Here is a 23,779-nt window from a genome sequence, read left to right as displayed (position 1 = left end):
AGGTGATTATATATATATATATATATATATTTGCATATAAGGCAAACACCCTAGTAAGCATCACACAGATTGAACTTTTTTAGCCACCACAGAAGTTTCCCACAAGCCTAGTCCTAATCACAACCTCCTCTGTCCCCTGACTGTCCTGACTTCTATAGGAGTATCTTTCTTACATTTTAAAAATAGTTTTAACACCTAAATGCATAAGCCTACACATCATAATATAGTTTTGTGGGCATGATCTTTTATACTAAAGGTCATTCCCTCCCTTTTATTCCCTTGAAGTATACAGGATGGAAAAAAGTAGGTTTACACGTGTGAGTATGCAAAACAGTTTATTCTTATATTGTTATTAATAATTATTGTATTATCTACTTCTGTCCCCCTCACCCCCCCCTTGTATGTATTGAAAAACCTGGTTTATGTGAGCTGTAGAGTTTTCTACATTGTGAATTCTGCTGATTGTATCCTCTTGGTGCACTCTGACATGTTTCTCTAACTCCTAATGAATTAATTGAACTAGGCACTGAACATCAATAGCTACTAACATCAAAAAAAGAAGAGCAACACACATTATATGCTTCTGGATGAAAGAACACACAACTCCTGGTCATCTTAGAAACAAAAAATGAACTAAACAAATCCTGAATCTGATCAAGCCCCTATTGTCTGATTGGCCCAGCTTGGATCAATCAGCTCTGCCCTGGGGACAGGGTAGGCGCAGACATGGCCCTGGGAGACTGTGAGCTGGGCTCCGTCTCCATCGTGTCTGCTACAGATACTTACCTCTGATAGAGCTTTCTTACACTTTGTTTTCCCTGCCATCCTGTTCACAGCAGCGTCCCTAGGCACATTAGCGCCTGGTACATAGGTGGTGCTCAAAAGTGTAGACTCCAAGGGAAGACTCCAATGGCATTTCCCCCTTTTTAAAAATATTTGCCTTCCTTTTCTAGGTAGACTCTGAATTAGCCTGGGTTCCCCAAAAGTAAACAGAAGCAGACCCTGGGTTTCCCCAAAGCAGAGGCTGATGCAACAGGCATTCATGTGCAAGTGCAGTCACAGGAAGCATGTGGGAGAGGGCCAAGAAGCGCGAAACATTGACCATGGGAGAGGCGATATACATATTAGCAAGTTGGCCACTGCTACCAGCACCAGTTGTTCCATCCCACAGAGTATTCTGAGTATTCGTATGAAATGTCTCAGAACCCTCCTGAGGGACCCAGAATAAAGAGGGAGATATTTGTACTTGGGCTTCTGTTGGCCTCGTTGGCAAGTTTTAACTCCCTGTGCTTCGGGATGTCTCATTGGTCTGAAGCAAGAGTAACTACAGCAGTGTTTGAAGTGCACACGAGATGTCCAACACAGCGTTTATGAAAAGATCTCATGAAATGGTCCCAATCTTTAGTCTCTGTTAGAAATCAATCAAACAAACTTGTAACCTCTCAGAAGTGAAAGAAATGTAAGATCATTTAGTTTAATCCTCCACAATGACTTTTCCTTACTTTTGGTGTCTTGCATCTCCAGGAAAGGCTTGCACCCTCTGTTCTGAAAAGGCTACTCTTGTTTCTGCCTTCATACCTTTAAGTTGCAGCCACGTAAGATGGGTTAGACCGTTTTAGAACCCTGAAAAGCCACTTGGTGACCCTTTCAGTGACAGCTTGTGTAGAAAAGGCTTTCCCGTGATAGCATTCGAATACAGGAATACTTTTGTCTCCGATCCTCTTGGTAGCTGGTAAATTTGAAATTTAAATCTTCATGCTGGTTTTCTTTTTGTTTTTTTATGAACATGCAGAGTTTGAAATGAAATTGAGGAAAAGATAATGGCAAAGAATAGTGTGATGGTGTATACTGTAAGCGTATTTATTTCAAAATGCATTTATTGTCCTCAAATAGATAACAGTTGCTTCATGGTTCTCAACTGTATTTCAAAATAGTGAACATATATAAGCTGCGAAGACAAAAATTAGAATATATTCCATTAAAAAATCAGTTTTCCTCTTTAGCTGTTTAAAAAAATATATTATTTTATTTCAGAAAGGAAGGGAGAGGGAGAGGGAGAGAGAGAAACATCAATATTGAAAGAGAATCATTGATTGGCTGCCTTCTGCATGCCCCACACTGGGGATGGAGCCTGCAAACTGGGCATGTTCCCCGATCAGGAATCAAACCATGACCTCCTGGTTCATAGGTCAACACTCAGCCACTGAGCCACACTGGCCAGGCTAGCTGTTTTTTTTTTTGTTTTTTTTTTAAGTCCATAACATCTTTAGAAGATTTTGCATTGTGATTAAATTTACTTTTTAAATGATTTATACATATACTAGAGGCCTGGTGCATGAATTGGTGCGCGGGTGGGGTCCCTTGGCCTGGCCAGTGATGGGGCAATCAGGGCCATCTCACCCAGTTCCCATCAGGGCTGATTGGGCTGGCCAGCCGGCCGGGAGGAGGGACTGCGGGAGGTTGGCTAGCCACAGGAGGTTGGCTGTGGGAGCACACTGACCACCGGGGGAAGCTCCTGCATTGAGTGTCTGCCCCCTGGTGGTCAGTGCATGTCATAGCTACCAGCCAGTCAGCCAGTTGTACAGTTGCTTAGGCTTTTATATATATAGATATTTATTACTTTGTGCCAGAGTTGATAGCATCCCCAAGATTATAACTTCTGAGTGGCTCAGATGAAGTTGTTTTCTCTAAAGGGTTTCTTTAATGTGGCACTACCTCACGTATCCTTTTTTCCTTGCCTGTCCTCATGATTTATAGGTATTTCTGCTTTGCAGGTACTTCTGTGAAATTTCAGAATGAAGTAATTCTAGCAAAGTGTGATAGACCTTTCTTTGTTAGTTCCATAATATGTTAATGTTTTCTGTATTTAGAATCCTCAAATAATATCTTATGTCACTTGCATCTTATTTATTGGAACTTAATGTACATGTCGTTTTTCTCTTTTTCATTTTATTCATATACTTGGTGAAATTAATGATTTAAAGTTTCTATGGTTATTGCTTTGCTGCATTTAAATATGCTTAATAAATTACTGTAATTTAAAAATAATCTCTGCCTCCCTAGGCACTAATGTTTCTTCCATTATAATATGATTTATTAAAATGCATTTAGTATAATTTATTATGCAAGTTATATAGATGAATCATGCCTGTATTAGGTAAGTAGACAACTGAGCTACTTCTCAAAAACGAAATATTCTTAAATTCAGGATTTCTGGTTGTCTTTAGCGGCTTGCAAAGATTCACTGTTTTGAAGACATGTGACTGTACTGTGTTAAGGTATTATTTCTGTAAATTATTTTTTTAGCCTATTGTTCTTTGGCCAGATACAAGATTTAGAATTTCTGTAAGAGTGCTCCGGCATTCGCCGATTTTTCCTTTAGGAGAACAGGCTTACGTTCATAATTTTGTGTTCAGTCATCCCTTGGTGTCCTTGGAGGATTGGTTCCAGGATCCCCTGTGGACACCAAACTCTACAATGCTCAAGTTTCTTAAATAAATTAGCGTAATTTTTGCATATAGTCTATGCACATCCTTCATACACACCTAAAATCATCTCTAGATTGCTTATAATACCCAATACAATGTAAATGCTATGTAAATAGTTGTTATACTGTATTGTTTAGGGAATAATAGGCAATAAGGACAAGGGAAAAAGTCTGTACCTGTTCAGTACAGATGCAACCATCATGGATCTAACTTCATAGTGCACATCAGCAACAATCGACCATTTTTAAGGTATTCTTGATTTGCTTTTGGTTGAATCTCTGGATACAGAGCCCACAGGTATGGAGGCACAACTGTAACAGGTTAACAATCTTTATGCTGAATGTACTCTTCCTGGGTACAAGTTATAAAGCCGTGGCTCTGGGAACTTCATAAAAACTCATTGTGTTTTCTCCTTTTCTTTAGGATTTTCCTGTTGAACTGGTCATAATTGGAATAGCTTTGCTACTTCTACAGACTCCTTCAAGTCAGCAGAAGCCAATCTTAAGTCTAGGTAAATGCCACTGACGTCAGGAAAAAGTAAACATAACCTGAGGGTTGGCAGGAATCTCTTGAACTCTATATATCCTGTTATGCTGGAAAGTCCTGCATATTTTGAGTTTCTGTTCTGGAATTTTCTTAATTAATCATTATCACATAGAATCTTCTTTCTCTTGCCCAACAAGGTATTACCTTGTGCAGAATCATTTAGCAGTGACATTGGTAAATATATTGAAGGTCATATCAGCTATTCATAGTTGTACAGCACACTCAGAATCAAAAGCATAAAACCCTTAAAACAATAATTGTTTAGCATTTGCTTTTGTTTTGAACACTATACCCTTACTATTCAAAACTTTTGCCACATTGGACAAAATTTAATTTATCGTTATTAATTAACCTAGTTAGACAAATGAAAGATAACATTCTCCTCACTATCCAGTATTATTTAAAGAAAAGCGAGGAATGGTACTAAAGGGAGGCAAAATGTTCTATTTAAGGATGATGTGGCCCGGACGGTGTGGTTCAGTGGTTGAGCATAGATCTGTGAAACAGGAGGTCAGGGTTCAATTCCCAGTCAGGGCACATGGTTGTGGGCTCGATCCCCAGTTTGGGTGAGGGGCATTCAGTAGACAGCCAATCAATGATTCTCTCTTATCATTGATGTTCCTATCTCTCTCTCTTTCTCCCCCTTACCCCATTCCTCTCTGAAATCAATAAAAATATTTTTTAAAAGTCATTTGATTTGCTTTGGCTTATGCAACAGTAGCCAATGTGACATAAGCAGAAACCTGAAAGCATTTGAGCTTTCTTTTGAGGGGAAAAAAAAGTGATGTGGTAAAGAATCAAGGTGTTCGGTCTGGCAGATTAGCAGATAAGTCACACCTTTAAATGCGGCTTTTACATTAATGTTGCCCAGCTTTATTGGGTCCAGTGTAATCTGTGTGATAATGGAGATTCTGTGTGAATTGTTGGATAGTGCCACGATACACTGATACAGTCCCACCCTCATTTTAAAAACGTGCTTGAGGTAAATACTGATTGTGTAGTCTATTATTCTGGGCATTTTAATTCATCATGATTTTGAGGGTGGATTACTCCTGCACTTGCAGTTTGTCTTGGGAATGGCTTTAGCACGTGGAGGAGGGCCCTTGCTCTGTGGCCTTGATCTCTGCCCTGCCCTGGCCTGTTGGCCGTATGCTCATTTGTGTCCTCCACCCTGGTCCTTTCCTGAATTACTTTTGCCTTTTTTTCTTATAACCATGAACATGGCATCATCCCACATGTGTAATTTGCTAGTGCTACTACTTCTGACGGCCACGTTTTCTTAAACAGCTTTATTGAGATATATTTTATTTACCGTAAGTTTTATGATTTAAAAGTGTACAATAAAGTGTCTTTTTATGAAATTTACAGAATTATGCAACCAGAACCACAGTCTAGGTTTAGAACATTTCCATCACCTCCCCCCTGCCAATTTTTTTGTGCCCACTTATAGTTAATCCTCATTCCCACCATTAATGTGCATTCTGTCTCTATAAATTTGCCTTTTGTGGATATTTCACATAAATGGATTTTCTTTTGTGACAAAAAGAAATTCCGAAGCTGTAGAGAACTCCCTTTTTAAATTCTGAAGGTACACTCTTGTTGTGGTTCATATATAATAGGATGCTATAGGATCAAACACCCCAATACTTTCATTATTTGATGGATAGCAGACTTTTTGTTTTTTTAAACCAGTGTCTCTGATTTGAAGTTACCTTAGATTGAATCAGTCATATTGAAAACTACTGAGCCAGCATGTCTTTTGAAAAATAAGAACTATTGTTTACTATTATGGGAACAAGCATTCAAAAAAAAAAAATAGAATAACCAAGGGTATATTGATTATTTCACATTTGAAAAATTCAGAGCATTAATACAATATTATGCTTCTTAAATAGCAATTATGATTGTAAATAGCAGTTTCTAAAATTGCCTGGAAGACTTATGATAGAGTATACAAATATTCGTATTATATGCATTTCATGCCTTGTCAAAGATAATGAATTTTCATGATGTCTCAGAGACAATAATGGATTAAGACTAATATTTAGACAAAAAAATGTAAATTAATAGTGTTAGAGAAACAGGTATTTATATTTCATACTACATTCAGGTTTGACTTCCAAGTGATTTAGTAATAAAATACTGGCAGCTCACTGACAATCGTTTAAGGCTTATAAAATTTTTTGTCTTTGGTATAGTGGGGATATCAGTTTATTGCTTTGATAATCTAGCTCAGAAGCCTATGAATAACATCATAAATCAGGGTTCATTCAGTAACCATTAAATAAGTACATTTCACCCTTTGCACTCGCTTGCTTTTTTCTCGATTCCTTTATTCTACTCGGGATTTAATTTTTTAAATACCCCAGATTTTACAAAGCGCGGCAGTAGAATAAAAAACTGGAGTTTCTTTTCATACAAACTTATTTATTTGAATTTTTTTATATTTCAAATTATTGATACCTTCAAAGAGTATAAAAAGAGCTGCTACCAATGCTAACCGTGTCGAGTCACACTCGACATCCGAGTGCAAAAGGTTAAGCCTTAACTTGTTGTGTTATTGGTCTAGGGGAGACTGTACACGTAACGAAGTCCTTGTGCATTTGCACGTGTGGCTCTGGTGTGTAAATGAGTGTCCATGTTGGAAGAAAGAGTCATTTGTAAAACGGGGTTTGACTGTTATGCTGGTTATGGACTTGGAGACTTTCCTGATCTGCTTCTCAGCGTTAAAATGGAAGCTAGCCCAGCTTCTCCTGTTGACGCACTCATCTCATACAGTGCTCCGCTGGGCCCGTAAGGCACGCGGCCTCGTTGGTCTTGCTCTCCACTGAGCAGGAACTCTGCGCCCTTCGCTCTGTTTGCTGAAGGCAGTAGAAGGATCTGACAGAACAAGGACAAAAGTTGAATTGTATTTTAAAAAAATTCTTGTATTAACCTAAAAATGTTGATTTATACTTTCTGACAAATGATATGTATTCTTTTCTAAGAGTTTCATCAGTTTTTCAGTTATATACAGAAATAACTTGTTTTGGGATACTATTTAATTTCCTTTTATTTCCAAAAAGATAAGATTTATTATCTTAGTTATATGTGTGACCCAATTGTAAGGAAAGTTCTTGCCTATCACCCTTAACCAAATAGCATTTTGTTTTCACTGTGGTATTGGTTTGTAAAAACATGAATTGTTGTTTTGATGAATAGCTTTGAAGCTCCTCTCCTTTGCTGACGGTCAGAAAATTCCAAAGTCCTCCTCGCTGCTAGTAATGCCGGTTCTGCAGATTCTTTCTTCCACGGCCTTGGAAGAATGCATATCCACGGATGAAGACGGTCCCTCGAGGCAGCAGTTGGCCCTGAAACTTTTAGAAACAGTACAGCAAGGGTGCTACAGAGACGACCACCAACAGGTAATGAAGTTCATCCTTGTCTCCCTTAAATAAAAATGAAGTGGTAATGTGGGTTTATGTCTCTGCAGGTGACCTCACCTCCTGATGAATGTAGATGTTGGGTTTAAACTCTATTTGTGAACTTCACCATATTGTTGGGCAGGTGTGTAGACGTTAGTATGTTTTTCTGGACAGGTAGAGAGGAAGTAGTCCTGTTGTGAAGTAAGTGTTGGAAGTGCTGTTGAACCCTTTTTCTCTTCGAGTTTCCAGGTACATTCGTAGTAAAGGTCCTGGGGAATCCTGCGGAGAAGGCACTAGCCCTGTTTCACCAGGTGCTTCTCCCACTTGGGCATGGACTTCCGTGTCACACTGTTTAATAAGTGCAGCATGTCGCCGGATCTGGCACAGTCCAAGGTGGGAAGTCTCCTCAAATGCCTGCAGTTCTGAGATCTGTAAGGAAGATTTCATTTTGAATATGGCACCTTAGGCCCGGTTCCCTGGCATCCTGGGTGTTGGTGTCTTCTGTGTGCCCCTACTCTGCTCTCTTCCTCTAGAAGATGGCAGGCCTGTCACACTCCATTCCTCTTTCCGCCTGCGAGGCATACTCATTCAGTCTCACTCTTCCGGTTGCTTTTTACATTATTGTGAATGTCTGGTTAGTGGCTGGGTCCTAGGCCTGTATTTGCCAGACCTTTTCTCTTTTGCTATTTCAGTTTTGCCTTCAGTGAAACTTAATTTCCCAAGTACTACTCTTATGGAGATTGAATGAGGCTGCAATAAGATAACAATGGTGAAGCATCTTAAGTCTCCACAGAGAGAGGAATTACACAAATGCAAGCTAGTGCCATAGTTTTTTCATCTGCAAAAGCAGATCCTTTTAATCACGTAGTGTTAAATGTTCCAGCAGCAAAAATCCAGGCGTTGTGACTCTTTGAGCATGCAGCAGAAACTAGCCTGTAGGCAAAGTGAATGTATCCTGCAGCTCCCTAAATCCTATGTGTTTGACTAAAACTGTAAAACTTGAAATATGTAATTGATTTGCATAAAGAGAAGGAAGTTCTTGCATCTGCCCTGATAGGAGTACAAAATGTGGCTAAAAATTTCTAGTAGCTTTTTACCTTCCCTCTTGACTTGGCCATGCAGAACAATGATTGGATTCTGCATGGGGTAGGGGCAGGGCAGGATGTACTATGTTTAAAAGTTCTGTTCCTTTAAATCATAAGTGATATTTACTGAGGATTCTACTACTTAAGTATTCAGCTTATTACTTGCTCAGGTGTGTGAATCTTACTTATCCACACGAATAGTGAGGCTTTCTCTTCACTAGCTGGGTGAGAGGGAGAAGGAAGGAATATTCTGAGGGCTATAAACACCTCCTGATGATAGTATGCTGCTTTAAGTAGATATATAATCACTCCCCTTTTTCTTTAATCCCCATGCGAGGATGTGTTTTTAAACTTGATTTTTAGAGTGAGGAAGGGAAAGGAAAACATCAATCATTTGCCTTCTGTACACACCCTGATTGGGGGATCGAACCTGCAACCTCAGTATGTTTTCTGACCAGGAGTTGACCCTGCATCCTTTTTGGTCCACAGGACAGTGCTCCAACCAACTGAGCCACCTGGCCAGGGCTGATCACCCTTTTTAAAAATTTAAGCCAATTTATTTTTGGCTTTTCTTCTGCACCTGTCCTGCACGCTCTATTCCACACATACCTATAAATTTAACATGCCCCAACTCTCCCAGTTTTTTGGGGGGGAATCTTTACTTTTTGTCTCCTTTGCCTGACCTATTCATTCTTCAAGACCCAGCTAAAAGGTCTCAGCCTCCCTGTGTCGGAATTCATTTCTTTGCGTCCCCAGCATTTTACTCAATAACTAGAGGCCTGGTGCATGAATTCGTGCACCAGTGGGGTCCCTCGACTTGGCCTACGGGATCAGGCTGAAACTGGCTCTCTGACATCCCCCGAGGGGTCCCGGATTAGGGAGGGCACAGGCCAGGCCGAGGGACCACACTAGTGCATGATTGGGGCCAGGGATGGACGTGGGAGGTTGGCCAGCTGGAGAGGGACCTAAGGAGGGCTCCAGGGAATGTCTGGCCTGTCTCGCTCAGTCCTGATTGGCTGGACCCCAGCAGCAAGCTAACCTACCAGTCGGAGCATCTGTCCCCTCGTGGTCGGTGCATACCATAGCGACTGGTTGACTAGTTGATGTCTGCCCATGGTGATCAGTGCAAGTCATAGTGAGCAGTGGAGCTGCTTTAGCATATTACACTTTGATTGGTTGAACGGATGACTGGACGACTGGACACTTAGCATATTAGGCTTTTATTATGTAGGATGTTATGCTTAGTTTAGGGGTTGCATATTTGTACCTCTAACTATGCTATGAGCTCACTGAGGGAAAGAATCTTGGCCCAGTTCATGCTTTGTGCTTTGCCTTTATTTTTTAAGAATGTTAATATTTAAATTGCAACAATTGTTGAAATTTTTGTATTTTTCCCACCCTAACTATTTCTGCTTTATCTTTTTTAGCTGACCATAGAGCAGAAAATTAAAAATATTTAGCCAGTTGTTAAATACTTTTCTACTTTCCACATACTTAAAGAAATAGATAACATCCTAGTTTATCTTTGCATTCTTATTTTAAAAAAATATATTTCTTTATTGATTTCAGAGAGGAAGGGAGAAGGACAGAGAGGTAGAAACATCAATGATGAGAGAGAATCATGGATCGGCTGCCTCCTGCACACCCCCTACTGGGGATCGAGCCCACAACACGGGCATGTGCCCTTGGCCAGAATTGAACCTGGGACCCTTCAGTCTGCAGGCTGACGCTCTATCCACTGAGCCAAACCAGCTAGGGCATATCTTTGCATTCTTTATATCTGAGATATTGTTTGTTGCATGGTAGACAGTAATTATTTTTTTAAAAAAGATATAATTGACATATAGCATTATATTAGATCAGGTGTACAATATTATAGTTTGATATCTATATATAAAAGGCTAAGTGTCCATCTGACCGGTAGCTGTGATGTGCACTGATCACCAGGGGGCAGACACTCAATGCAGGAGCTGCCATGATGAGCAGTGGCCATCTATATATATATATATATAAGGCTAATATGCAAAGTGTCCAACTGTCCCGGTAATGCCATCATGTAGCAATGCCTGGTTTTCTCTCCATAGCGACTAGCCTCCTTGCAGTTTCTTTAGCCCAGGAACATGACGTGTTTTACAGCCAGGTAGAAATACTTGACACTGTAACCAAATGTCTGTGAAGCATTTTCCCATGCCTCATCTCAGTTGATCCTCACAGAAGACCTGGAGTAGGTAGATAGGAGACTCAGTGGAATCCTATTTTCTTTTCATTAGCTGGAAAATGGAGATTTGGAAAGCTTAGAAACTTGACCTGACTGAAAAGAAGTAAGAAGAAATGGTGGAGCTTGAAAATGACTTCAGGTTTTCTCACTGAGCACAATATATTCAAACACTGCTGCAGTTAAATATTTTACCCTTTGTTCTCCCTATGTGATCTATAATAATAATCTGCTTTGTGTTGATATTTATGGCTGTGTTGCTGACAATTATCTGAAAGAGAAGTTGGGATGCTTCACTGGGCAAAGTCAGAAAGCAGGTCTAATTAAGCAAGTTTGTTCTGTATCTGTGAAAGGCTAAGTTGACTTGCACATGCGTGATACATGTAAAACTCTCGCTGGTGCCAATCGCACATGTGTGTTTCCATCTGTCATTGACAATTGTAGATTTGGTTGACACTTCTATTATACAGAAAGGACAAATAGTGATATTAAAATACTTCTTCTAATTAATATCCTTTCAATGTGCATGAATCCATGCACCAGAGACTAGTATGTATAGAAGAATGATCAGTACAATAAGTATAGTTAACATCTATCATCACACATAATTACAATTTTTGTGTGTGTGGTGAGAACTTTTGAGACCTACTCTACTTTCAGTTATACAATACAGTATTATTAACTACTAGAGGTCCGGTGCACAAAATTCATGCATGGGGGGTGGTCCCTCAGCCCAGCCTGTACCCTCTTGCAATCTGGGACCCCTTGGGAGATGTCCGACTGCTGGACATCCCTCTAGCAATCTGGGACTGCTGGCTCCTAACTGCTCTGCCTGCCTGCCAAATTGCCCCTAACCACCTCTGCCTGCCTGCCTCATTGCTCCTAACTGCTTGCCTGCCTGCCTCATTGCTCCTAACTGCTTGCCTGCCTGCCTCATCGCCCCTAACTGCTCGCCTGCCTGCCTTATCACCCCTAACCACTCTGCCTGCCTGCCTGATTGCCCCTAACCACTCTGCCTGCCTGCCTGATTGCCCCTAACCACTCTGCATGCCTGCCTGATTGCCCTATCTCAGTAATCTTAACAGGAAGGTAGTCATAACTTCCATTTTACAAATGCAAAAAGCAAGTCTCAGAGATTGTGTAACAGCCAGTTGTTGCCATGGCTGTGCTGAGTCTTTGTCTTTCAAATCTCATGCCCAATGCTGTGTTCTTAGTCTAAAGAAATGGATTCTAATATTGAATGAATTGCATTTTGGAGGAGAAGGTGTATTTGGAGAGAAAGAGCTATAATAAGTTAGATATTTAATTTTTAAAATTATAATTTTAATAAATTATAATACATAACAATGATTTAAAGTTATAAAATGGTGTACAATGTGTAGTCTCCTTCTCACCCAGATTCTAAGTTGTCTAGTTCCCACCCGTGCAAATAGAAAATGAAAATTACTATATATAAATTGCCTTTTTATTTGTGTAGTTACTTATCTTTGCATATACAAGCAAATACAAATAATGTAGTATCCCACTCCACCCTGAAAAAATTTAATTGGTAGCACCCTAGCCAGTTTGGCTCAGTGGATAGCATGTCAGCCTGCAGACTGAAGGGTCCCAGGTTCAATTCCAGTGTATGGTACATGCCTGGGTTGTGGGCTCAATCCCCAGTAGGGGGCCTGCAGGAGGCAGCCAATCAATAATTCTCATCATTGATGTTTCTATCTCTCTCTCCCTCTCCCTTCCTCTCTGAAATCAATAAAAGTGTGTGTGTGTGTGTGTGTGTGTGTGTGTGTGTGTGTGTATACATATCTATATATATAAAAGCCTAAGCTACCGGCCGGTAGCTATGATGCACAATGACCATCAGGGGGCAGACACTCCAACCGGTAGCTGTGACACGCACTGACAACCAGGGAGCAGACGCTCAACACAGGAGCTGCCAAGCTGTGGCAACTAGGCAGCTGCAGTTCTCAGGTGACGCACCCGGAACCAGAGAGGAGGGAGTCCGATTCCGGGGTGCTTCACCCGAAAACTGCAATCTGGCACTCCTTGGGGGATGTCAGAGAGCCGGTTTTGGCCCAGTCACCGCAGGCCAGGCTGCCTCTTACCAGGGTCTGAAGCTGGGCAAATGCAATGTTTTCCGTTTGTTTTTGTATCTTTCCTCTTGTTAGTGAATATTTTCTTAGTGATAATAGCTTTTCCAAACGGTGTTGCCTCTGGGTCTTATTTATTGATCCTTTTGGTTTTTTTTTTCTGCCTTAACTGGGAACAAATAGTAAATAGGAAGAAAAGTAGTGCAAACTGTTCCAGAGTTTCTTATAACAACTGTTTTCTCCTTGTGTAATTCTATTAGCTCTGTGTGCAGAGTTTGCAGAAAGCACTGAAAATTCTGTACTCATTTTGTTGGAAGGATTGATTTCTTATCATGAAATATAAAACATAAATGCATGTCAAATATATTTCCGACCAATATGTTTATCTCATTTTATTCATACCTTTCTATGCTTTTATTTTTCAGCTGCCCTTCAAGCTTGCGCTCCCCATTTCTAGCACATATGCTTCAATATTTACAACCTGGAGGATCCTTGAGGTACTGCGAGACGAGTCTGCAGCGAGTGACTGGCTGACTTCAGTCGAGTCCTTGCTCCCTATTACTACAATGATCCCTGTGCATGTTCTGCTGCTGCTGGCTCACCTCCTTGTTGAAGATAAAGGACGAAATCTTCGCCAAATACTGAAGGTCACCACAGAATTAGCCCAAGCAGATTCCTGTCAGGTAAAGAAAGAAACAATGGAGCAGTAATGGGGGGAAAGCTGGACTGTTGGAAATGTGGGTTATCCTTACTTTGTGCAGGATTTTTATCAGTTTTAAATCATGGGCCTAATGAGTTCTAAATTTTTTCTTTCTCTTTTATTTCTGGTCCTTATCATCTCAATTTGTTGTTTCCTCTCCTTACTCTGAGTTATGTATGCAAATGTTTCTTGAATGAAAGCATACTTTGCAAGAATATCTTCCATGATGCTATTTTGGTATTTTTGTTTATTGGTGGATTTGCTAATTTGAAGTTCTTTTGTTAACTCTTGGAGCCTATGTAAGATGCATATCCCTTCCTTCTAATATTGATCTTTTAAGATAGATGCAAAATAATTGAGTTTAAAGGTGCCTATCCGATAGGCATTAACTTCTTAATGTTGCAATTTGATCCTATCTTTATTCAGTAACTTAATAAACTAAAAAGTATTGGTTCCTCGCTATAATGACATTGATCAACATTCTGGGATGTGAGGATAAATAGTAATTCTTGCCATCTGCACAGAATTGGAGTGTAGTAAGAAAGCAGTCAGACATTACAAAGACCCCCCACCCCCACCTTTTACTTTATTATTTTTTATTTATTGTTTAAAGTATTACATATGTCTCCTTTTTCCCCCCTTCGACGCCTCCCCGGCCACTCCCACCCCCCAGAACAAGCCCCTATCGCCCCAGTGTCTGTGTCCATTGGTTATGCTAATATGCACGCATTCAAGTCCTTTGGTTGATCTCTTACACACACACTACCACCACCACCACCACCACCACCAACAACAACAACAACAACAACACCCCTCCGCTCTCCCTTGTCTTCTCTCTGAGGTTTGATAGTCCGTTCAGTGTTTTTCTGTCTCTGGATCTATTTTTGTTCATCAGTTTATCTTGTTCACTATACTCCACAAATGAGTGAGATCATGTGATATTTATCTTTCTCTGACTGGCTTATTTCGCTTAGCATAATGCTCTCCAGGTCCATCCATGCTGTTGCAACTGGTAAAAGCTCCTTCTTTTTTACAGCAGCTAAATGAGCTATATATTTAGCATAATACTCTGTAATTTTTCCCCCCATTGGATAGGATCTGTAGAATTCATTTCCTCTGAGGGAGTTTTCTAACCAAGTAGGTGTTGTATTTTTATTATTTTCTGTTTATTGGCATCTGTGCTTGTATTTCTTTTTAAGCATGGTGATGGAGAAGTCCATCTCTTTAAGAAAATTGTGTTCCTATAGGAAAAAAACGTGGTGGTGCAGGGGCATAGATATTTATTTAAGTCAAGATATGACGTTAGTGTGTTTGGAATTCCTTTTTGTCCCCACTCGTCATGCTCATTCCTTTTTGTCAAGAAAACAACTGCTGCTCTCGCACAGAGACTTTTCCTTGGGTCTGATTCTACGCGTGGGTTTTTAATGTACTCAAAGGACCTTTGCCTCATGGTGTTTGTATAATGGCTTCATTTCAACTTCCTTCCTACTTTATTTCTCCCTTCACCTTCCTACTGATCGTGCTTCTACCAAATGTTTGCTTTCAGTGTTTACATTTTGTAGGATAATCTCTTCAGAATAGGCATCACCCAGATAATGTCGAAATACCTAAAGAAGTCAGACAGTGGGTACCTGATCTGCGTGTGCCACTGGTGTGAAACATGTATTGCATACATTACATATGTGTTGATACTCAGGAAATTCATTGAGTCTTTGAAATTCTAGACAGATACTTTGGTTATAAGTAGCAGAAACCCATCTGTCCTAAACTGTTTTTATTTGCTCTAGAATTTAGGACAGCCATGGCCCAGGCAGTGTATTCATTGCACAGTTTCTTTCCTTCCTCTGTGACTTAGTTTGAAGGCCAAAGCTTTTTAACCTAAAATTCCCAACCTACAAGGAAGAGAGTTTGGATTGGCCTTGCTTGGGTTATGTGCTCACCCTGGATCAACCCTCATGGCAGGACAGGGGGCTTTGAATTGATTATCCTTGGTAGAATGGAGGCAAGTGAAGTGTCAGGCTCCTGACATCATCTATGCCACCAGGATTCTGAGGAATGAGGGAGAGATGAGTCCTCAAAGGAAAAATAGTTTCCTGGTTAAAAAAAAAAAGTAGGAGTATGCAAAGTAGGAAAAAAAATTGGAGAAGAATTTCATAGTTAGCATTTTGAGGATACTGAACTACTGTAACTGAGTTTCAGGTGTGATAACATTAGTCTCCCACCTCTTAGCTCGCAAGTAGCCTGGTAGTTGCCCAAGTTCAGGATGCCAGAGTCCTTAGCTGGTAGCTTCTGGCCACCTGGTATTTATTTTCTTACTCCAATATTCTTATACACATTATTTTTCATGTGTGCCATGAAATGGAAAAGGTTGTGAAGCACCAGAGTGGCCATCCAGGTTCATTTATTTATTTATTCAATAAATGTTTATTACGAAGCAGTACCATAAATTGAAGTCAATATGTCACACCTCTGTTGATTACTTCTTAGTTTTGAAAGAAAATAGAACAGATACCTAGTGTAGTTGTGCTTGTTAAGAGGAATGGTGAGGTGAAATATTGAAATGTAATTAACACAAATTCATGCAGAAGCAAAGGCAATGTCATTAATAAGAACTTGAAAGTGGGGGTGTTGTGAAAAGAACAAAATAAATGCCCCCAAAGTAGGAGATAGTGTTTTTCCTCACTTTTCTTTATGAAGTGACCAGATCATATTTCACAGGCCTTCAGCTACAAGGGAAAGCAGCCAAAAAGAGAAAACTGAGTATTTTGAAAAAGCAAGTTTTCTAATTGTGAGGAAGTACTTGAAGTAGATTCAATCGAAACAAGTTAGGGTTGTAATTTATTACTGGAGGAGTATTATCTATTTCTTTAACAAGATTACATGAAATGTTTTCATATTTCATGCATGCTTATTTTTTTTCTCAACTTATAGAAAGAAGCTATATTATATACAATCATTTGGCTTAAATTCATGAGGAAGTTGATAGTAAAGAAAAATCTTAGACTACTAATAAACAGAAGCTAAGTCAGTAGGTAAGAGTAGGAGTTTAGAGGTTGACTTCCACCTGTTTTGGTGATCACTTACCTTCTATAGTAGAATCTGCTGGCCTGCAGAATACTTACTTGCGTTTTATCTGACAAATATTGATAGAGATGTGCCATATCTGAAGTATGTTTTGGCATTACTGTTATGGTTCTGACGTATTAATGGAAATTACTTTAGTAATACTAATTAATAGTAATACAAATGATCAATATCAACTAATAATGTCTATTAGTGTTAATGATAAGAAAATGTACTTTTAGAAAACATGTGGTTCTGTTACTTCTTACCCTCTCTAATCCATGTACTTTGATGGATCCCTCTTCCCCCATAAGTTTTTATCCTTAGTCTCTCACTGGGTTCCCCTGTGGCATGCATTTTCCATTAGGTTTAATGCATTTAGGACCGTGGAAGATTATGAAGCTAAGTAGTCTGAAGGGAACTTGGCCTGGTGCGCACCATTTTAGAGTTAACTGGATACAGATGATGTTAAAATAACTAGATAGTTACCCAAAGCCACAGCCATAAATCAACACTTGTAAAAAAAAAAAAAAAAGCAGTAAGGAACTTTCCCCCCTATATGCAGAAATGTCAGTAGTTACTAATAATCCCCTATAGTTTTCTCCTGCGGACAGGAGACTTAACTTTGCAGAGATACAAGCTCCGGTCAGGCAGCACTCAGTAAAAGTTAAGTGCCTGTTGCACTGTTGAGGGAGTGTCGTAGAGTGTTCTGGGGAGAGATCCAAGAATGAGAATCCTGTGTGCATTTCCATGGGTCTTAAAAGTTTTCAGCACTTTGATTTAGTTGAGAGAGAGGTTTCCATATCAGAGTCTATGCTTATAACAAATGGAGTGCTGTCCATTTCCTTAATTTGTGTTTTTTCTTTTTTTCTGGAAGTAACAATTGATAGGTTCACATGCTTTTTGGTTATATTTCCTGCCTTTCTGATAACAGTGAGTAATGTTTTTTGTGTGTGTGTCTGATTTGTTTTTTGGAAGTTAATCATTCAGGCTGCCTTCAGAGATGCCTGATGACAACTGAAGCACATTGCTTCTTGGCTCGTGTACAGTGATGTCTAGTTGGCCTAGTCTTTCCTCTTCAGAGGAGGAGAGCTATTTCCTACCTCTAATTTGTCCAGGATCTGGTCACATCTGGTATGAAATCAATGGCAATGAATGTTAAACATAGGCTCTGAGTTAATTAAAGGATAATGTGGACCCCAAGACAAAATGAGGACATTTTCTGAACTTTAATTTATAGCTTTTTAAGGGCAATATTAAATCATATTTCAAACCCTTAGCCAGGGACTGACCAAACTGTGTAACGTGACTGCGGACAATCTGGAAATGTCCAAGATTGACATAACCTCCTTAAGAAGAGGTTAATCACTCCCAGTTAATCATCGAGTATTGACTGACCTCCTATCTCTCCATTCACAAGAGCCCAGCACTGTGACCTCTCATTACTGAAAACCACACCTGCTCTGAGCTGCGCTGTGTGCCACTAATACATACTCACTAGGTGATAGCACAAGTTTTGTACTTCCTCAACCCGTTCCATACACCTGATGGTATCTGGCTTCTCGGACTCTCAGCCAGAAACCTTACTTTTTCTTTCCTTTCTTCTCATCTCTTCCTTTCATTTTGGATTATATGTGTAGTTCTTTGCCAACTGTGATTTTAGCTTCCGGCAATTCCACCCATCTTCCTTCTGGCAGCTTCAGGTAAACTCCAACCAGCTGGGAAGCCCCTCATTAATCCCCCACCATGTTCTCTGGCCCCTGCCTCCTTAAGAAGAAAGGGATATTACTTACCTCTTGACATCTATTAGCTTACATGGATTATATTAACTTATTAGCTAATTATTTAATATGTAATTATTAACATATTAAATATAAAACTTTATATAATTATTTTTAATATTTGCTACTTATTAACTATGGCTTCCCTATAGCTGTCCGTATTGAGATTTCTCCATCTGAAGCATTATACCCTAGAGCAGTGGTCGGCAAACTGCGGTTTGCCGCTCTGTTGACTAATGAGTTTGCCGACCACTGCCCTAGAGAATAATAGAGATGTTGGTGGAAGCTGTTTTTCACATGGCTGAGTGATTCTACAAAAGCGTTATAGGCATCATTAGATACTTAATAATATGTCTTATAAATAAATGTAGAGAGGACCCCTGACAAAATATTATATTCTCTTTTGGAAATTAAGGATACTTGGTAGTGGTTTTAGAACTCAAGAAAATGCGTTTTATCTGAATTGAATATTAACCACAAAGATTAGTAATTTTTTACATAGGCCGAGGTGGTTTAAAATAAAATCTTGTAATAGCGTAGTATGTCTACTTCAATGGAATAGCTCCAAATACTTTGTAAAAGGCATATCAGTTTCTTTTGACTGATGTATAAAATGGAATGTGCCCAAGAGGAAAAGGTAATAAGCTTTGACTTCAGAGAACCACAAGTTCCTTCCTTCAAACCTTCCCTCACTGAGGAGCTTAACAAGTTAAGCTTTGTGAAACTCAATGCCTCTTTCAAACCCTTCCTGCTTGCTTGCTTCTCTTTTTTGGAAGCAGGGATAGCTTTGTGGTTTTTTGTTTTTATTTTGATTTAACTTGCATTTTACAACTCTGTGGACTTTTACTTCGATTTTGCCTATTGGTGGTTAAGTCTAGCTAAAGGTCTTGCTTAATGGAACAGTTGCAATCTTTGATCATTTTATTTTATCCTTTAATGTTTTCAGGCCTTAATTTGTTCCATTTGTAAAAATGTACACACTTCTGAGCCATTTGAAATCACTTATGTGGCTAGGTTCATGGCCCATGACATGCTGGTCGTTTAAAAGTCATATATTATCAAATAGCAGAAAGCTGACTTTCAGGGCAGAATCCTGTGATAGTTCTGCTCTGGGTAATACGCCATATTTTAACATGGAAAATGAAAAGGAAACGTGTGAGATTTAATGGTCTGTAAGTCACTGCTGTGAGAAAAGGAGGAAATATATTCTGTAAGAGAACTTGCACAAAGAGTCTTTGGACGCTCTGCACTCTGTTCTATTGTCACCAGGTTCTATGAATTGCTACCCCCCGAGGTCAGGCGGCTTCTTGAAGTCTGGTTGTTCCTCACAACAGCAAAAAGAAGCCTAAATGGACAGTCCTTTTAATGAAGAGCTTTACAGATAAGGAGTACTGTACTGTTATCCCGTCGATTATGCCTAGAGCAAAATTGGGATGAGCTGGTCAGCACGAGCAATTAGACAAAGAGAAACACGCGCCACCATACAAAATCAACATCTGTTCCACCCGGTGGCGATGCTTGTTTCTTCTTTATAAAATCCACGTAGCTATGCCTAGAATCAGTGTTTTTAGCCGGCATCTGAGCTGTTTAATGTTTTGGCATTTTTGTTTTTGCAGAAAGCCTAGAGCACTCGGTGAGACAGTTCTGTGTCCATTTCTTGCTTTTCCTGGAATTGTGTTACTATTGGGCTGACTCTCTCCTGAGGAGTCTACAGATTGGGAATTGCTTACAATTCTCACTGAAAAAATGGTTTGATTGTGATTTTCAGTTCAGCTCTAGATCACTGTGACACTTACTATCTTACTAATATACTTGAGCAGAAGCCACTTGTCTTGTGTCACTGAACAATGAGTATCAGAAAGAATGGGGTGAAGTGTGAGGTGTGGTGAGGATGTGGCCCAATCCTGCGCTGAGAACAGTGGAGTCTGTCTGCTCCATTTGAATGCCAGGTGACAGGAGCTCTGTCTGCTGGTCAAGACCTGCCTTGGATTGGCTTCTAGTGTCGGGAAGGACCCAGAGGGGAATCGGATTTTGTGGTAACTGAATTTCATAACAGGCATGAGGAATTCCGCTCAAGGGGAAAGTACGCTGAACTCCACCATTGCCAGAATTTTTTTTTTTTCTACTTTAGTGAGTGGACAGGGAAGGGGAAGGGAAAGGGTCCCCGCCTACTAACGTCATGGCCTGACACCCCAAGTGAAGCTGCCAGTTGACTTCCCCTACCATTAGCTTCCATAGCCAGCCCTTCAAATTGGAGGAGAGTCTTAAGGAAACATTTTCTTGCATCTACAGAAGCAATCCATGTCAGCTCCCTAGACTTTAACATCGTCTACTCATACAGGAGCTCAACTACCTTCTTGAACAAAGTAATAGCCAGTACAAATAGCCAGTATTGTCCTAGGCAGGTCCCTCTCCCCTCTTCCCATCCTCCCCTCCCCTCCCCATCTCCCCTCGTCCTCTCCTTGTCCCTCCCTCCCCCTTCCCCTTTCTTTCACTAAAAAGCAATAAAATATATCCTCAGGTGAGGATTAAAAAATAACCAATATTGACATGTTCTCATATACCCGTCACTATTCTAATCACTTTATTTGCACATATTAACAAACTCATTGGCAGTCGGGATTTGAACCTGGCACATATGGTTCCGGAGTCTGTGCTCTTACTCAATATGCTGTACAGTCTCTCTAAAACTTTTAGTTAAAATGTTTTTAAGCCCTGGCCAGTGTGCTCAATTGGTTGGAGCATCATCCTGTATGTATACCAGAATGTTGCGGGTTTGATTCCAAGTCAGGGCTCAAGATTTGGGTTCGATCCCTGGTTGGGCTAAGTGCAGAGGTAACATAGATGTCTCTCTCTCTCTCTCTCTCTCTCTCTCTCTCTCTCTCTCTCTCACTCATCCTAAGCTCCAATTAAAACAAGAGTCACTCTTCTCCTCTCTAAAAATCAAATATATATATTTTTAATTTATTTGAAAGAATAAACCAGGTTCACTAGCTTTGCGTTTTTTACATTGGCCTAGTCAGTTGTAGAGATAATTAAAAGCTAAAAGAACCTCAACATTTGGTTGAAATCCAGCCGGATCTTCAATCTTCTGTGTCTATTTTTGCCTCTATTATGCTAGCTTCCACTAGTCCTTCTATAAATAAGCAAATCACAGTTAGTCAGATGTTTATACCTAAATAGAACAGGTATACGCAGAGTCATGACTCATGTACCAGTAAGCACATGTCAAAGATTGAGAGGGTCTAAGTGAATCAGCATCAGCAGCATGCTTGCAATTGGGAATATTGCTCAATGTAAGAAAATTAGTCTTTTCTTATTTTTAAAATATATTTTTATTGATTTCAGAGAGGAAGGGAGAGGGAGAAAGAGAGAGAAACATCAGTGATGAGAGAGTATCATTGATTGGCTACTTCCTGCTCACCCCACACTAGGGACTGAGCCTGCAACCTGGGCATGTGCCTTGACCGGGAATTAAACCGTGACCTCCTGGTTCATAGATGGACCTCAACCACTGAGCCACACTGGCCGGGCTCAAGAATTAGTCTTTTACATATTTTTTGTTTTTAATATCATAATAGGAAGATTCTGAAATCTAATCAAATAAGAAATAGTTTTTAGTGAAAAGTATGTTGTTGTATTCCCTTTATTTTGAAAAATGTTCACAAAATGTTGAGAAAATTATACCTTGGTTGTTAGGTTTGAAACATTTAAAAGGTTTGGCATGATATACAGTTAATATAGGATCTTTAAACAGCATGCAAAAAAAGATCAGCAAATAGTTACGGAGAACCGTTTTGGGACTCTCGTTTTAATTGGAGCTTAGGATACGAAGACAGTTATTGGGGGACTCAAAGTGCATAGGCAAGATGGGCAATGGACAGAACAACCTGTGATAAGTGCTACGATGCAGAAAGAGGCAGCTAAGCCATAATAGGAAGACTATCTGGAGTTCCAGATTCATGAGCTAAGTCTTATTGACAAGTTAAAAAAGAACATCTTTGAAGTGAACTGGAAGCACATTGCCTGCTTCTAGTATGAATGGAATGCTGTTTATAAATGACACATGCACCTCTTTGAGCCCTGCTGCTGGGCAAACAGTGGAATGAATAAGTTTTTAGGGGTCCTGGAGTAGTTCTTTACTCTGCGAACCGTAGGTTCACTAGCGGTGATTTTCTCTTACATTTTCTTGTTGAGGAGGGAAAGAAAGCCACTGACAGTCACAATTATAGCTCCTATCTGATAGCTGTAACTGACAGGATAGGCGGAGATTTGGTGGATTTGCTGGGAAAGGTCTACTTCCGGATTCTTAGACAGCGATGCTAACTCTCTTACCAAAAACCCTGAGACTTACTCTGTGCCTTTCACTTTGGAGCGCACTGGACTTCTACACCACCAGCGACAATTTTGAGCTTTTCATGACAGATATAGTGTAACAGACTCTTTGGCAAGTTTCAAGGCAGTTGATGGAATGAAATTGGGCAGCCTACAGTCAGTTTATTTCAAAAGGGTAGTTAGACATGGTTGCAAACTCAGTGGAACCAGACAGTAATTAAGAGATGACTTGGGATGATTTCTGCGTGTCAGGCGTTCTGTGTATTAGTTAGACTTCTGGAGACCTTGTTCTGTCATCTTGTTTATTAGCATTCTTATCGTAGTGGATCATGTCTGCATAGGAGACAACTTGTGTATTTTTCTCTACCTAAAAAAAAACAAGCATGTAAAATATACCTAGCCTGACTTTATCATGTCACAGAGTCAAACAAACTAAAGATGAATGAGATGAGTAAGGACAAGTGAGCATTCTGAAGTGTCCTATAGTTATCTTGAATGTAAGCTCTCTTAAAAAAAAAAGTGTTCACTAGATTACAATTAGATGTAAAACTCATGAAAGGAATTCCTCAAGAGAAACTGTCTACTTGTTTTTGCCTCCTAGAAACCTTGGACAGTTCCTGGCCTTTACATGCTTTGTTGTCTGATGGAATGAACACATAAAAGTATTAGATGTATGTACCTATCATCCTGCAAATAACAAATTATTTTCTAATATTGTCATGTGTTTCCCAAACGAATTGAGGGAACAGTGTGGAGTCCAGGGAGAGGGATTAGGTTAGGTTAGATTACAGTAAAATCTTATTAAATGAAATTCTATTAATTTAGGGTTCTGGGTAATTTGATATTGGCTGAGTTAAAACATAAGCTGATGTTGAAGCTATTTTCTTTTTTTGAGGCACTTTGGTTTTGCTCATTTGCATTAGTACAATGAATGTGCCCATTTAAAATGATCAAATTATCTATTCATTAAGACATATCAGCAGGGACTGGCACTTTGCAACACTTGGCTAATTGGTTTGGTACAGTATTTTTGTGAAAGTAATAGAATTTTATTTTAACATTTTTTTCTCTAATT

At 39.7% G+C, this 23,779-nt stretch overlaps 1 protein-coding gene across 1 annotated transcript in view; it reads left to right on the top strand.

Moving 5' to 3' along the window:
• FOCAD (focadhesin) overlaps positions 1-23,779 on the top strand; it is a 243,842-nt gene that overhangs the window by 48,594 nt on the left and 171,469 nt on the right. Inside the window, exons 8-10 of the mRNA XM_008145042.3 lie at positions 3,912-3,999; positions 7,236-7,438; positions 13,251-13,508. Of these exons, the coding sequence (XP_008143264.2) occupies positions 3,912-3,999; positions 7,236-7,438; positions 13,251-13,508 (549 nt within the window). The remainder of the gene's footprint in view (positions 1-3,911; positions 4,000-7,235; positions 7,439-13,250; positions 13,509-23,779) is intronic.

This window comes from Eptesicus fuscus, chromosome 15 (assembly GCF_027574615.1).
Source record: "Eptesicus fuscus isolate TK198812 chromosome 15, DD_ASM_mEF_20220401, whole genome shotgun sequence".
NCBI classification, from domain to species: Eukaryota; Metazoa; Chordata; class Mammalia; order Chiroptera; family Vespertilionidae; genus Eptesicus; species Eptesicus fuscus.
The sequence above is the reverse complement of the archived record's forward strand: the minus strand, read 5'-3'. Positions and strand labels throughout refer to the sequence as shown.